The following is a 16,111-nucleotide window of genomic DNA, read 5'->3' as shown; positions in this document are numbered from 1 at the left end:
GTGTCTGTCGCCTTTCTGAAAACCTCCACTTATGCAATGGTAAGTCCCAGTGGATTCATGATGGTATATAAAGACAGTGCAGTGCAACAATATACCTACTAACAGAGTGAGAATGCTCATTAGTACTGGTCATAATCATTAAATAATAGAAAAAACAGGTTATTTGTGACATATTGTATTATATTCTTCCAAACATATAACACACACATGTTTAGGAAGGAGATAATCCTCCATAAGGGCACTGATGCAACCGAAACCCCGATGACTGAAAGAAGCTCCACCTTGCCAAAGCAGACGCTGGGCTGCCAACTTCTGCATGAACTTTCCTTTTCTTTGTGACCAGCTAAATACACCAACTGCTTTGAGCACTATCTAAGCTACCCGATTCTGTTCACATAAAAACAGAAAGCTCTTCATGTTGAAAATATGAAAGATAGTATCAGTCCCAGGAGTATACAGCTTAGAGAAAACAAGTTGATATCCTGATTAAGGTAAGGCTCTTAACCTAGAGATTGAGATGAGTAAGAGCTCAAGAAAAGCTATACACTACCCAAAACACTTTATATGGGTATAGGAATAGAGTATCTCTTTCATTTTCCTGGAAGAAACAATCACAAGAACGGGAGTGACATACAAGAGCATTGCATTGATAGGTTGCTAAAGGCTCAATCCGGTGAACATTATGAACATGATATTAAAGGCTTACTGTATAACTCGGTTTCAAAAAGATCTAGGAATTAAGTTGTTCGCCAGAAACTTCACACTGGTACAAACACTGAGGGGGGCAGCATCAGTAACATAGGTAGGTCTTAACCAAATTTGAGAAAAAAGACAACAAAAAAAAATACAGATTTCTTGTGGGCCCAAATTTCAATCCCAGGCACATGGATTATTTACATAAGGTGAAACTAGTCAACTGTATGATGAAAGTGTCTTGTAGAACACTTGCTATTCAAAAGTACATCCTTCAAGAGAAGGACTCTAACATCCACCATGTGATGCAGAACATGATACAGAACTTCAGAATAGTACGTTAGCTGATCTGGAACCTCAGCTCACGGACTCTAGTTCTCTGTGACAGACGTTATAGCCCTCTGGAGAGCCACAGAATCAAAGCGTCAGTAACCTCCCTTCACAACCAGATTAATCTGACATAACAGGACACCATGCCACACTGCAGCAAAATGTCCAATGCTCGGGAAAAAAAAAACCCACACCTGATCTGAAAACAGCCTCTAGGATATGGCTGGTATCCTCATTTATGGCTAGTTAATTTGGTACAGGTCAACTATTTAACACCCTTTGCTAATTCACAAATGGTGACCCTGGAGCAACAAAATTATCTCTGATGAGCTACACCAGCATATGGCTATAGGTACTGCACCATTTGATTTCTAGCACGGTTATCACAGCCAGAATTATTGATGTGTAAATCACCATCTAAAACTAACACTAAAAGCATTCAGCTTCTAAATCCATGATGGATTATTATCTCCCTTTTACTTTGAAACAAAGACCACCTGCTGTGGAAGAACAGCTTATACAGCACCAAGCATCACCAGGGGGGGTCCAGTTCCTGCCAGTGGTGACTTATAAACACAGGCATTGGAGAAAAAAATAAAAGATGGCTTGAGGGGGAAGGGAAGCTCACAGGACAATGGAGAAAAACTGAAAAGAGCTTCAAGTAAGTGTCTAAAGAACAGTGGCGCCTAAATGTGATCTGTCAGATCTAGTAGATGTGGAAGACGAAACTGAAAAAGGTCTTGAGCTCACACCTTTGCAGCCCGGAGAGAACCAAATGATCTGAGACACCAGAATAGACAGAATGTCTGTGTTGATTAAATGGTCATTAATCATGCTACTCCACTCCTGCAAACTCAAATGGGAAACAAATTATGTCTGAACTGATAAAAAAAAACCACTAAAACCCTCTAAAAGGCAGCTGCAGATTCCAGGAGACCTCAACATCTCTCTGGAAGCTCTGAAGAGGCACACAATTCGGACACTTCTTAAGTTACTTACAAACTAACCATCAGAAAAGAAAGCCTTGGACAAGACCACATTTTCTTGGTAGGCCAGTGCTCTGTAATCAAGAAACATATTACATGAAATGCAACAACCCTTAAGGTAATCTCTGCTGTATATAATGCAGCCTATAAGAGAACAGCTGGAAATTAATCAGATCTCCTTACCAGAAGAATCCCTCCCTCTCCCCCCAAAAAAATTAGAAAAGGCGATCAGGAGCCTGATGAGTAAGTTGCTACATGCAGAGGCACATTTTCATCTGCTGGAAACTTCCAGTCACCTTAATCTTCTCAGGTTTCCAAGGCAATCTAGGAGCAGAGAGGCAAGAGTTGAATTCTGTTGTCTGGCAAGAAAATCTGCATTGATTCTGCCTTTATGTTAGAGAAGGTGGTTATGGGAACAGCAGCAGAGTTGACCCTCACTCTGATACTGGTACATGCTGATAATCAAAATGCTAGAACAGATGGCTCAGTTGAGTCTCCTGATCCCCAACACTACAGTTGCTTGTCTCCTGCTAGCTTTCACTGGTTGCATTAGCGAATCGGACCACGGCCTTCTTCTGGAGCTAATGGCAAATAGTACAATAGAGTTCACATCTAAACAGATGAACTTTTTCTCTGCTCCTCCCAACAAAACAAATTGGGTAAAGATGGCCTTATACATACTACCTATTTAAACTGTTTACCCCATGCTATTCCCAAAACCACGCTCATTAATTATCTGAGTGAGTGCTAGCTAGCATTAGCCGCACCCATGCCAGGAGGTGCGGCAACAAATTAAACACCACACAGTTACAAGACAGTGCCCAAGTTCATTCTACCACCCGAAGTTTGCTAGTATCAATATAGGTAGCATGGCTGGCTGACAGACCAGGGTGAGGGAAAGGACAGGATGAATCTTTCTGGGAAACCTCTACATTTTGAGAGCATATCAATTCTAGTTACCAGGGACAGAAAGGGATAGTCTAGACAGGTATGGCAAGTGCAAGGCATGGACTCTCTGGGTACACTGTGTAAAGTCTGGAGTAGGAGCAAGGGGAACATTTGCTCAAAAAGCAACCCTCATCTAAACAGTATAAACAAAGTGCAGAGTAACCAACAGAATTTCTTGCCTGCAGGCAGTAAAGGCCAGAGATGTTCCACGATGCTATTTAATAAAAGTCTTAATGAAGAAATGAAGCACTGAAAGAGATATCCGCTAAATGTCATAAAAACACAAAATGAAAACATGAGGTGGACTGAGCAAGAGCTATGTCTGCTAGAGAAACATTTAGCATCAAACCCATCTCTATCCATCTTATCAAATGAAACTAAAATACCACTAGGAATTCATCTCATATAATTATGAACTGAGATAATGAAGGGAATGCTCCATACAGATGTACAGACATAGTAACAGTCCCTCAACTGTATAAATACTGGTACCTGAATATGAATATGGGCAAATCTTTCAAAAATGCAACTAAATCTTTTTCTTCTTTTTTACAATAGGGAAGTGATCTGTTGAATCAATATTGAGTTCTTTGTAGAAATCAAGTGCAACCAACATTTCCTGTTGCACCGACACTTTAAAAGCCTTCTGTAGTTTTAAATGAAAAGTTCTAGATATATAAATTGAAAACAGTGGCTAACAGGACAATAAAATCCTTGAAGGCCAACATTTGTTCAAAGAAGGTCAAAAATATCAAAACACACCATGTTTCTACTGTATGGATTAAAAAAATACCAATTGATGTAAAATTGTGTAAAATTAAGCCATAAACCTATACTTTTTTGAAAGTGTTAATCGGCAGGTTACTAAAAATATAAAAGCTCATTTAATAATCCTGTATGTCCAGTTATGGAACAAATTTCTTACCCGAGACACTCTTAGCTACTGACTAAAGGCAAATAAAGAAGAGGTAGAGCACCACTTTATTTATTAGAATGTACTGCTTCCTTTTATGCAAATACAAGAGGAAGCTTGCCCATGGTATTGCACTGAACACATACCACTACAGGATGTTCATAGCTTTCTTCCCCTCTTTTCAGTTAACCACAAAAATCAAGTACAGTTTTATAGACAGAAGCCTATTTGGATATATTTATGTATATTTAGTGTCATAAGCTAAGTGATGGTTCTATTTGCTTTGGCTGACTGAGGGGGAGTAAAAGAAAAAGTGTCTACTTACAAAGGATGACCACATCTTAGCTCTCAGACAGAGAGCTGTCATATGGATAGAGGAGCAGGAAATAACTTACAGTTCACTCAAAGCAGTACTAAGCATTTCTGTGGTTTCAAATCCCAGCTTGTAGAGTTGCTGAAGCTGTATCTTCTACTATACAGCTCCTTAATATAGGAACTTCCAAACTGGAGAGCCTGGTCCTGCCTGGAGAAAAAGTAGAGAAGGGTGGAGCAGGGCAAGAAGCCTGAGGAACATCATACCCAGGTTTTGCTTCTCCCTCTCTCATCCACCAGAGATTCTCTTTTCTGTAGCAAGACTAACATTTACTTTGGGCCAGTGAAGATGGAATAGGAGAAAAGGGTCTATCTTAGGCTGAGGTGCACTCCACATATCCAACAGCAGCCAGCTGGCTGGCATAGAGACTGCCTCCTTTCCTCATCTCTTTCCTTGTGCAACGCTCTGTTGAGTAAGAAGAATACAAGTCGTGCCCACCCCAGCACCAGGAACAGGTACAGCTATACTTCTTATAAGACATCAAGTCTGTCAGTGAGAAAAAGCAGTTACAGAACTGAAAGAAGTTGCATGATAAGGGAGTGGAGGGAACAACAGTGAGGAAAAAGTAGAGATTGGGGGGGAGACACCTTGAAATCTTTATGCAAATCAAGTATGCTAGGGCTGAAGGTAGAAAGAAAAACTCTGGAGGTACCTGAACTACAGGGAAGAAAAGGAAATCGGGGAAGAAGAGCCTTTGTCTAGGACATGGGGCAGAAAATGAGGTTAACAATGAGGGCTCAAGGAGCCCACGCTGGAAGCCAAGATATGAGATCTGGGGAGAAGAGATCAAGGTGCAGGAATGGAAGAAATCAGCAAGAGGCAGCTTACAAGGGAAACAGTGGTTAAATTAATTCCTAAAAATACTACTACAAACTTTATTGTAATCTGCTGCATAAAATTTTTAACAGAATTCCATTTTCTATATGGAAACTAAGACTATTCTGAAGAATTACTTAATATATTGCTTCTGTTGTAAACACACTCTACAAGAAAGTCGTGAAACGTGTTACACTTTTTTGTATTCTCTTATACCATTGCAGATGCATGTTTTTCTAACTTAGATATTAATCCAACAGAAAGCATTTACAATTTAGTGCCAAATCCCTACATTCAAGTATTCTTGCTGTTCTTCAGGCTAGACAGAAAGACAATTATTAGGCTTTGTTACTCAACATTCAGAGTATGTTATTTAGGAATACATATTTTAACTTAACCTTTCTTGTAAATAATCCTGCTAAGTGTCTTGGTTGACTTTTGGGAAAGCTGTCATCTCTTATGACTGAAGTAAACATTTGAGAAATGTCTGCAAACAGAGACAGGAGTTTTCTTCCATAGTTAAGAGTTCAAATAATGAAAAGTCGTCTTAGCTTTTCAAGGAGGAAGAAAACCTTCACTTTTTCTTTCATTAGGCCAGTATTTTTCAAACTGCAGGCACAATGCCCCAGCATACAAAATACGCTTAGTGAGCACGAATAGGTTCCTGTACAACTAAACCACTTGGATGCAGGCTAATTAACAAGAAGAGATCACAGCAAAAATAACACATTCACTTTGAAGGCAAATGAGATGAATGCAGGGGAATTTTGAAGTAGGTATAAGCCTATGAAGGGGGGAAAAAATAGTGTGTGAAATTATGTTACAGAAATGGAAACACTTATGACCTTGATTAGCAAGCCTTAATGCAATCTTTCGGCTTTAAACTAGGCATAGTGGAGAAGTAGAAAATACATTAACACTGTTTCTCAGCAAACTGGCATCAAATGGGTTGGGGAGGGGGGGGGTGAGGAAGGAGAACTGCCTGAAATAAGGATTTTAAAGATAACTGAATAAACAGCACAGGGAAAACAGTCTCACCAAGATGGGAATGCATGCGTGAAAGCAAATACCTAAGATGAGTCTCAATCTGGTATAGTGAATTTGCCAGTATGTCATCATGGAGCTCTTACAGCAATAGTTTCCTTGCCAGCAATGATATCCTTTACAGAACGTTAAGTTTACAGGAACTGAGTAATTTGTAAGATGCTTTAATGAGTTTTTTCCAGAACCACATATTCTTAATACAGGAATTTTAATTTGAGATTCCTAAAATGCCATGCACATAAAGAGGTATCAGAAAAATTGTCTACCTTTAACGCAAAGGTAGCTGAAAATAACCAAACTTGAAGAATTAAGCAAATGAGCAGCTTTCTAAGCAAGCATCCCTATGACTATCTGCATTTTATCTTTCCTTTTCCCATTTGGCCCTTCTAGTATACCACTCCTGTGACATGAAGATCACAGCACACTTCAGAACTTGGGATTTATTTGGACCTGTCTATGAAGGTAATGGCATACCTACTTTGCTTATTTTCCTTAGCTAGACAGGCATAAACAACATGCCTGGAAAACATAAGCGTTAGCATGGCAGTGTACCCACGTAAATATGCTGAGAAACAAAGATATCTTGCACAGCTTCTGTCTATGGCTGAATCAGGTCCTGGTGGACTGCTTAAAACCACCCATGAAGATACACTCTTAGTTCTGCTAAATCCAGTTTGTGTAATTTATTTACTAACAAACCAGCAAATAAAAGATTCCCTCTGCACCCAAGTAACAAGTAACACATATTGACAAGGTTTCTTGAGGAAATTATGCCTTAAGATACCAAAACCCAACTGTCTAGTGCCCAAGACACATTTTTTGCTATTTCCTTTTACTGTAGTAATATTATCTAGGCATTAGGTCATGAAACCATGATTCTTCTGCACTATACTAAATTTTGTATTATAAAGATTTCTCAGGAGACAGGACAAGCCTATGAAAGACTCTTATTGGAATAAAGGACACCATAAATCTTACCACATTCCTTTAAATGAATGGTGTACATTCTCTGACAAACAGAACACTTAACTTTACCAAAGCCCGCTTCCATTGAACATAGCTCTGCCTATAAAAGATCCATGAAAGCAGCAAGCCATTTGCTACGTCAGTTAGAGAACTGCTGCAGAGTTTCCAAACAACTATCACTCCTCATATGCAATCCCCTTCAACATTACACAGGCTCCAGCACCGAGCCAGAAGGTGCCAGCGGCAACTGCTGCTGTTGGTGGTACCTACAACCAACACTTACACTAGTGATGGCAGTAAACAAATTTAATCCCTGCACTACTAGAGATGCTACCACTACAGCAGTAACAGTCATATAAAAAGCTCTACAGTAAAGAAACAAAAACAAAAAAACATCACAGAAGCTTCTGCTGGCAGAAGTACCAGAACTCCACTGAAACAGGAGATTCAAAGTTTTGAGTATCCCCAATGATTACCCTTTTTTACCCCGAAATTGGATGGTGTAATAAGTATATAGGATTCATCAAGTTGGGTTCATACTAAATTCCTTCAAAGTCCCAGAAGAAACATTCCCAGAGGAAACATGCCAGTGAAGACAAACTGATGTTTACAGTCAGATGATGCAGAGAAATCACATGAATTATTCATTAAGGGCAGGTGCAAAGCAGAATCTTTCTATTTACAAACTCATATGAAATAGCAAACTTGAACAATTTTTATCTTCTCATGAAAAAGTCTTCTGTGTTCTCATGAACAAGTGGAACCTGGACACTTTAGTAGGATTTGCATCCTACATTAAAACTTATGCTCCAATTTTGTACTCTCCTAAACTCCACCTGATTCTTAGCTGTGAAGAGCTGATAAATTACAACAGCATGTGACTGCAAATTGCTTTCATCCTGTTGTATCTGCACACCATAGGATTCCAGAGCACATTATCAGGAGCATGGGCATTGTTTTCTACAAGCTAATTAGCCGCAGAGATGCTCAGAGACTTCTGACACTTGACTACCTTGAAAACAGAGAAGGTATGCAAAGTAGCTCAGAAGGGAATGCCAAAGCTCTGGAGAATTCTCAGGAATTTTTAAGAGGTGAATAGAAAAGCCTTCTCTATGTTTAGCAACACAACACTCCATAATAGAGATACACAGTGACTGAAATTTGTAGGACTTAGAGGTCGAGACACCTACCTGCAGGTGTCTGACGTGAGCTACATCTCTTCACTACCAGCATAGTCAGGAGAGATGTAACCTCTACTCTCACAGGAGCCAAAAGAGAAATTCAGCTCATAGTCGTATGTGTCTATCTTAAGCTAAGTAAAAATAAGAGATCAAGACAGAAGCCCGTGATGCCTATTGACAATAATGGAATTCAAACACCTAAATTGCTGCCTCTTAATCTTGAGCCAAATCCCATTCCTGGAGACTCGATGCTCTGTTTCAGATGTGAACAACTATGGGACACAATGCCTACTAGAGAGTTCACATGTGATTTCAACACATTTCTCATCCACAACTAAACAATCTTTGTTTACAGAACATTTCACGACTGCAGTCAAAGAACAAGCTATAAGCATGAAATGCTTTATGATAAGTAATCCTACTGCAGACACATGAAGGCAGCCACTTGCTGCAGAGTCTGATTTGACCTCTTCCTGTGAAAATCAGTTTTGTAGGCACAAGTTTGATTCAAAGGAACTGTCAAAAAAACCAATGAGATTCTCTCTAGAAGGGAAGATGATTGCTGCCAAGTTGCTTAGAGAAACGACTTCACTGGATACTAATGAGGCATATGAAGACGTTGCATGACTTTTGATAAAACATGACAGAGACCTCAAAAGAAATCTAGACATAACTCTTAATACTCCTGCATTCCAGTGGGCCTTATCCTTCACACTTTGTCTCTCCCCCCTACATCTCATGTCTGTATGTGTTTCTAAATGAGATCGCTACCACTCCTGAACTGGTGAATCAGTTCTTCCTCTGCCTCCCAGAGATACATCCTACTCAGACTAGAATCTCAGCCTTTCAGATACCTTTGTGGATGCACAGCCAGAAGCATAAGCACAAACTGAAATACTTCTCAGTCACATAAACTTGCCTGTTACTCAGTTTGTAAGCCGCCTTTAAGTCTTGGCTCCTGCTGTTTTCATACACATAAGTAGTCTTATGGGTTCTTTCCTGATAAAATCTTTACATCTTATCAATTAAGAACTAAAGCTCCCATTTAGATTTTTATTCTGTTTTATTTCAGCTTGTTATTATTCAACTTATTATTGCAACTTGTACTTTGGCTTTGACAAATACAATTGTTTTCTGCTTAGTGCATTTTAAAAGCAGTTCTCAGTTTATTACTCTTATTGTCACTTTTCCTTGCATTCTTCTACCATTTCTCATTTATCGCATCAGTCAGGGCAAGATCTTGCCAATAACAGGTTATTACTAGACTTATTCATTACATGTTATCCAAGCTCCAAGTCACACTTCTCAGAAGTGTAAAATATCCACACTCCTTACCTGCTTCTAATCTTAAGAATACACTGACATTTTTTCCTAAGGCTCCTCGTATATAAACATAAAACTATTTCTACAGACTAAATTGATTTTCAGCCAGTGACATTCATGACAGATAAATCTTGTGAGTTAGTAAACAGGTTTTCTTTATTAAAAATGGTTAACTGAACCCTACCTTCCCCTAAAAAAAGAAAAAAAAAATCATTCTTATTGTTCAGTACAATATTAGAATGACTGATTTACAACTAACTCAGATTTCAGCAAAAAAATTTCCAAGTTTAGTACAGCCCGGAAAACAGTTCATTAACATAATTGTAAACAATCTCATAGCTCAGTTTAGCATAAATTTACAGGCGTAAATATTTACAGTATGATAAAAAATAGTTATTGACAAATTTCTACAGATGTTAAATTTTACTCCTGACATAGATAACAAGATGTACTTGGATGAGAGTTAGTTGCATGCTTTTTGTACATTTAAGCATGACGGAAGCTACTAAATACGGTATGCTGGATTCCTACTGAAAAAACTACACTGTTTTTTATTTAAACTGATTTAGCTATAGGTGCAACTTTAATTACAAACAAATAGCTTGCTTCTGCTCATGGTAGGTTAGGTTTTCAAAGATACTTTAACTGCTTATAGATTCAGGTAAGCATTTTACAGCTCAGCAAATGAAAAAAATGGGTGCTGAAATCAGTAATATTATTTACGTATACCCTTCTGCTAGACAATGAAATTTCCAGAATATTATAAGTCCAGAAAGTGATATGAGTATCACCAACACAAACACAGTGACAGCCTTTTCACCACTTCCCTCACTCCCAGGTAATTTTTGTGGTTACCAGTCATAATGATTTAAGATTCCATTGAAATTATGTCAGTATTGGAATTGTCAGTACTAATTTAAAATAAAGCTATTCTCTAAATTCTGTTGCTTTTCCATGGAACAAAAATTGACTAGATGAATCCTCAATACAATTTCAAAGTAACTGCCTTGCAAGCAGCCAAACACATCAGTCTATAAAGCAAAGATTGTTGAAACATGCCATGTTCAGAGCCCCGTAAGTTTTCCTGACCAAGGCCTTCAGGACTGATACTAGCATTATGTCCTCCATGAAAGTACTATGAATTACTACTATAAAAAGTTATTAGGGATCATAGTTGCATGCCTCAACTGCTTCTCTCCCATTCATTTTACTAGTCACATATACACAAGGTTAAGTAAAACATAACCTGAAATGATGCTGAAATACATTGCACCCAGCAGCATATTCATGCCCAAAGTGATGTGGCCACCACCTACAGTAGCCAGATAGCACAGTCAGTTCAGCTGAAGTCAAAGCAAACTTTTAACATCCTGTGAAACTTGCAAAGTTTTTGTACACTAGTAACATTTACTATCTAAAGTTTCAGTAATGACTAATTCCAAATATGATCAAATATAATGTATGCTACAGTTAAAAACAACAACAACAAACAACAAAAAACCCACACACCATCAGCATAGCACACTGACACTGAGCCATAATCAAGCTAGGAGGTCAATGGTATGCAGAGTACCATACAGCTCTGTCAGATGTGGTAGGTTCAGACTGGAAAGCTGAAGCTGCTACCATCCCCAGGTGTCCATCCCTCTTCTCTGGGAGATACTGCTGTCGCTGGGACAGAGATATTCAATTTGTTCATGAATTAATTTCCAAGTTACCATCATTTTGGCCAGCATGCTACAGAAAGCCAAAAAGTCTAGAGTACTATCTTTGACAGTCCTCTGGACCCATGTCCTCAAGCATATGATACAGACCCTCAATTACAGTAAGATGAGCCTAAGCTTAAGCTAGAAAACATACAGGGCAGGAAGAAAAGGGTAAGGGGATTGGCCGCAAATAATAAATAAATAAAATCCTCAGTTAGAAAGTCATCTAAGATTCAGACTAAATGGCAAGAATATGTAGTCTCAAAAAAAAAAAAAAAAAAAAAAAAACCCACAACAACCCACAAGCCCTTTATCTTTGTATCTATAAAACTATCAACATCTCACAAACCACACATCGCCCAGACACTATGAAGATATTTACCTTCAGGCCTGTTTAACTTATCCTCATAAGTAACACATTTCAAAAACTTGAGATGATGAGTGTTACAGTGCAGCATAACAAAAACAGACACTTTTCCTTGATTCAAAAAAAAAAAAAAAAAAAAATCAACCCCTAAGTCACAGAAAAAACAATCTGGAAATCAACTTAAACACACAAATTCATGTGATTCATTTTAATATAGACAACAGTTTACTTTTTTTTTCCTTGAAGTGGAACCAAACATGAAATGCATGCCTGAAAATAATTCAAGTAGTTAAAGGTGTTTTTTACAAATTTATTACTTTTTAACATAAGTCTCTTTTTACATGCTTCATGATCAAACTTTCTGACCCATCTGAAAATGGCAGTAACTTAATTTGGATGACATCATGTTATTTAACTCATTCCAATGCAAATATCACCTACTTCCTGTTCGGTTACAACTCTTGCCTTCCTTGCAACATTCGGTTTGATCAACACTACCATTTCAAAGTCCACAGAGTTATGTGGAACTATGATGATTACACTGACATCCTGCTTTAAAACAGCGCCACAAGAAGGTGTAGGTGTCTAACGTTACTATTCTAGGCACCAGGCATGAAGCACCAGAAGATACCAAGACAGCATCATTTTAAATAGCTTCAAAAAGGCAATTTGAAAAACGAGAAGCTGTTTAGGAAAAAAATACAAGCAGTTAGCTTTTGAAGCTCTGAAACAGTTTATTTTAAAACTATATTAAAACTGTACTTCATAACTATGTTATATTAATACGCAAGAAGCTGTTCAGGAAACTAAGAACTTATGGATAAACTTGGGAACACATCTACTACACTTTTCCCCCCTTTTTTAATCTTGATATTACATTTCTTTTTCAACAGAGAGAGATGCAGTATCAGAGTTGCACCTAAAAACGCAAACCTGTTGTTCAGGCTAACAAAAGTAGAGGCTAAATCCAAGGCGGGCCTGCTACCGCTAGGAACCTTTCTCCAACTCTGCCAGCACTGCTTTGTTGCACCGCAGGTGCAACCGGGACTCCTGCCAGCCTGGACATCCACTGAAACTTTTCCCCCGCGTGCCGCAGCGGCTCCGTAGCCGCCCACGCCCCGCTGCGAAGCGCAGGCTGGCGGCGGGGCAGAGGGAGGGAGCTCCCCGTCGCACGCGGGGGAGCCGGCAGCCGCTCGAGGCGTCCGGGGGAAAAGAGCCGGGGCCGAGCGGCCCCGCGCAGCCCGCGGCGGCGCCGGCCGGAGGCAGGAAGAGGGGGCCGGGCCGGGCCGGGCCGGACGCGGCGCTAGGGGAAGCCGCCCCACTCCGCGGCGGCAGCGCGGGCCGCGCCGGGCGGGCCAGGCCCCGCCACCTGCGCGGCCTCCCCCGCCCTGCCCTGTCCCGCCGGCGCCGCGCTCGCCCCATTCATTGCCGGCCGCGGCCCTCCTCCGCCCCGGCAGCGGCCCCGCGCCTGGCCGCGGGGGAGGCCGCGGCTCCTCGGCCAGGCCGGCGGGGAGGCCGGGCCTGCAGCGCCGCCCCCCGCCCGGGCGCCGGCGGCGAGGAAGGCGACTGGGCCGGGCAGAAACTTCCGGGCTGGGACCCACGGACGGGCCGGGCGAGGCGAGGCCGGGCGAGGCGCACAAGCCCCCGGCGCGGTCCCCGGCCCCCTGCCCCGGCCTGCCCTCACCCGCCCCTCGCCCGGCCGCCGCCCCGCGGCGCTCACCACGCATTTCTTGCCGAGGAAGCCGAAGAGGCTCTCGTTCTCCTGCGGGGTCAGCAGCAGGGAGCCCACGTTGCTGACCCGCCGCGGCTGCGGGGTCTGCTGCTGCTGGCTGCCGCTCATGGCCGCGGCCGGGGCCGGCCCCGCGGGGCTTGGCGCTGCCCTCGCCGCGCTGCGACCGCCGCCGCCCGCGGCCTCCTCCGCCTCCTGCTGCTGCCGCCGCCGCCGCGGCCTCACGGCAGCCGCATCGCGGAGCCTCCCTCTCGGGGCCGGGAAGGCGGGAGGGGGCGGGGGAAGAGCGGCGGCCGGGCCTCGGCGAGCTGCGGGCGGCCCGCGGCGGGGCGCCGGGGCAGGGAGGGGCCGCGCCGGCCGCCGCCGCCAGCGGATCGCGCCCACGGCCGCGGCGGACACTAAACTTCCAACTTCGGCCCGGCTTCGGCGGCCGCACAATCCAACATGGCAGCGGGGGCGGGCGAGACCACAGCGCGCGGCAGCCAGAGGGGAGGCCGGCGAACGCGCCGCCGCCGCTACCATACGCGTTACGGGGTCCCGCCGCCGCCTCCCGGCCCGGCGGCCCCTGGGCGGGCCCCGCTCACGCCGCCACTGGGGCCGCCCCGCGCCCTCCCCTTAATACCTGCCGGGCTGGCGCGGTTGCTCACGGCGGCAGGCGGAGGGGGCCGGGGCTGGGGCCGCCGCCGCCCCGATAGGCCCGGAGCGCGGCGGCCGCGGGCGGCGCGCTCCGGAGCGGGAGCCCGGCTGGCTGCGAGGCGGGGGGCGGCGGGCAGGGGACTCAAAAATCTTATGACTCAAAAATCTTTTGAACATTCGTTACTGAAAGAGAAATGTTTCCGTATGGCTTATCTTACAAATTATCGAGTCAATTTTGCTGCTCCAAGCTGTGTTTCAGAGGGTGGGTAATTTATGCAGTCTTCATGGTGGAGAGGCAACTCCTTCTCCGTGCTCGGTCACGCAGAGAGGTGGGAGTGGGTGTGCAGGACTTTCCAGTCTTTTGGAAACTTCCACAGTTTCCACAGGCTTTTGCAGCATGAGGTAAAATAGCTGGTAAAAATAGTAATAGGTACTTAGGCTTTCCAGGGGGTCAGCTGCAGAGAAGTGTACACAGTCGGCATGCTTTGTCAGCTAGGTTTCTGTTCCCTCTGCCGCTCCCTGTGGTAGTCAACACCCGGGATGGAGGCTGAAGACCTTTCAAAGCCCAGTGGTCCACTGCCCGGTCCCACTTGCAGCTCCACAGGAGAAGTGCTCATGCTTCTCCAGGTACGAAGGTGAAAGCCAAATGCCAAGTGAGCACCTTGCTCGTTTTCTCAGTATTTTTAAGTGAAGAATATGTTGGCTTCATCTTCTCTGATAAATTTGTTGTCCATCTGGAAAATGTCAAAGCAGCCCCCCTCTTGATAATTTACTTTGTATTAAAAAAACTGAAGAAGCAGAGGAGGAGAACATGCAAACACAAATCTTTGTACGAAGCTGTACTGACTTTCCTTCATGTCTTCCAGAAGATCGGGCAGGAACAGATGGCAAACCCTTCTGCTCTGCTTCTACGTCCCTTGTCCCCTTACTTAAAAGAGCCTGTAACAGTGTTTGAAAAGGGTATGGGAGGAAAATCCCTGAGCTTCCAGTACAAAAAGTTCAGATAAAGGCATATACAAGATTCTTCAATGTGCAGATGTCTCATAAGTGGCTAGGGCCTTTGTTATATAGGAAAGCCAATGAGTAGGACCCAATTACTTACAAAGTATGTTTCAACAGTAACAGGTTATTCAGTTTTAATTCCTTTTCTGTGTAAGTGTGCACAGACTTAGAACATATTTTAGTGGAAAAGGAAATTTTTTATTGAAGCCTGTTAGAATATTGGCAGCATTTCATTGGTTGAAAATGTATGTTAAAAAGATAACAGACATTAAACTGCTTTACAAGGCACTTGGTTTTTTTATTTCATAAAGCAATCAGTTATTTTATAGCCAAAACCCATTTCAAGGAAGTTTATATGCTTGTATTGGTGGTCACAATGTAAATAGCTGAACTAAAAATATGGTAGGCCTCTGATAGGTACTTTCCTCACCTTGACCCCCTTAAGTTCAGTTTTCTCATTTTTGTTAATTGTTCCTCGTTGTGTGGCTCTTTGCATCCAAATAAACTTCTCTTTTCACTGGTGGTACTTTTTGCTTCATACTGTTCTTCTCAGACCAATTGGCCAGTAGCTATTCTTAAGGACTCTTTAACCAGACTCCGTTGTTAGAGTTTTTTTGCTTTTTTAATAGGGGTGGACAGGAAGGGAGATGGGGGGCTGTTTTCAACTTCTGTTTCATTAATTATGCAAAAGCCATTTCTGTTTTTATACCTGTCAAAACAGTGAGTCCTGAAGTGAAATGAAAATATCAGTAGTTGGTCATGAGTCAAAGGGACACACTGAAAAATAGACTTTTGCCTTTGATATTTACATTAGCAGCAATACCAGCAAAGAGCTGCTATTCCTGCGTAACATATCCAATTTCAAGGAAAGTTCTTTTAAGCAGAGCCACAAACCAGAATTACCTGGTTATGTTTTAAAGAAATTGCAGTGCTCTGGCTGACCTCTCTTAGAGAAATTGCTGTCCTTTATTGTAGGCTTTGCTTTGAATTTCTGACTGTAGTCCATAAGGTTGAAACTGTTGCCTGCTACTGATGCCTACAAGCTTTGTGGCAGCCTGATATTCTGTTAAATTTTTTTCATTTTTTTAAGATACCAGC

The 16,111-nt window shown here is 42.5% G+C and overlaps 1 protein-coding gene across 2 annotated transcripts in view; it reads right to left on the bottom strand.

Annotated features, from left to right (window-relative positions):
- The window catches only part of WASL (WASP like actin nucleation promoting factor), a 53,769-nt gene extending 39,831 nt beyond the window's left edge, over window positions 1-13,938 (bottom strand). The window contains exon 1 of one of the 2 annotated variants that reach the window (XM_064506751.1): window positions 13,367-13,938. In XM_064506751.1, coding sequence (XP_064362821.1) covers window positions 13,367-13,897 — 531 coding nt within the window. In that variant the 5' untranslated portion in view covers window positions 13,898-13,938. The remainder of the gene's footprint in view (window positions 1-13,366) is intronic. The other variant, XM_064506753.1, reaches the window with a different exon arrangement.
- Between the last annotated feature and the right edge of the window lie 2,173 nt (window positions 13,939-16,111).

Source organism: Dromaius novaehollandiae, chromosome 1, assembly GCF_036370855.1.
Source record: "Dromaius novaehollandiae isolate bDroNov1 chromosome 1, bDroNov1.hap1, whole genome shotgun sequence".
Lineage (NCBI taxonomy): Eukaryota > Metazoa > Chordata > Aves > Casuariiformes > Dromaiidae > Dromaius > Dromaius novaehollandiae.
Note: the sequence above shows the minus strand (reverse complement) of the source record. Positions and strands in the feature narration are given on the sequence as shown.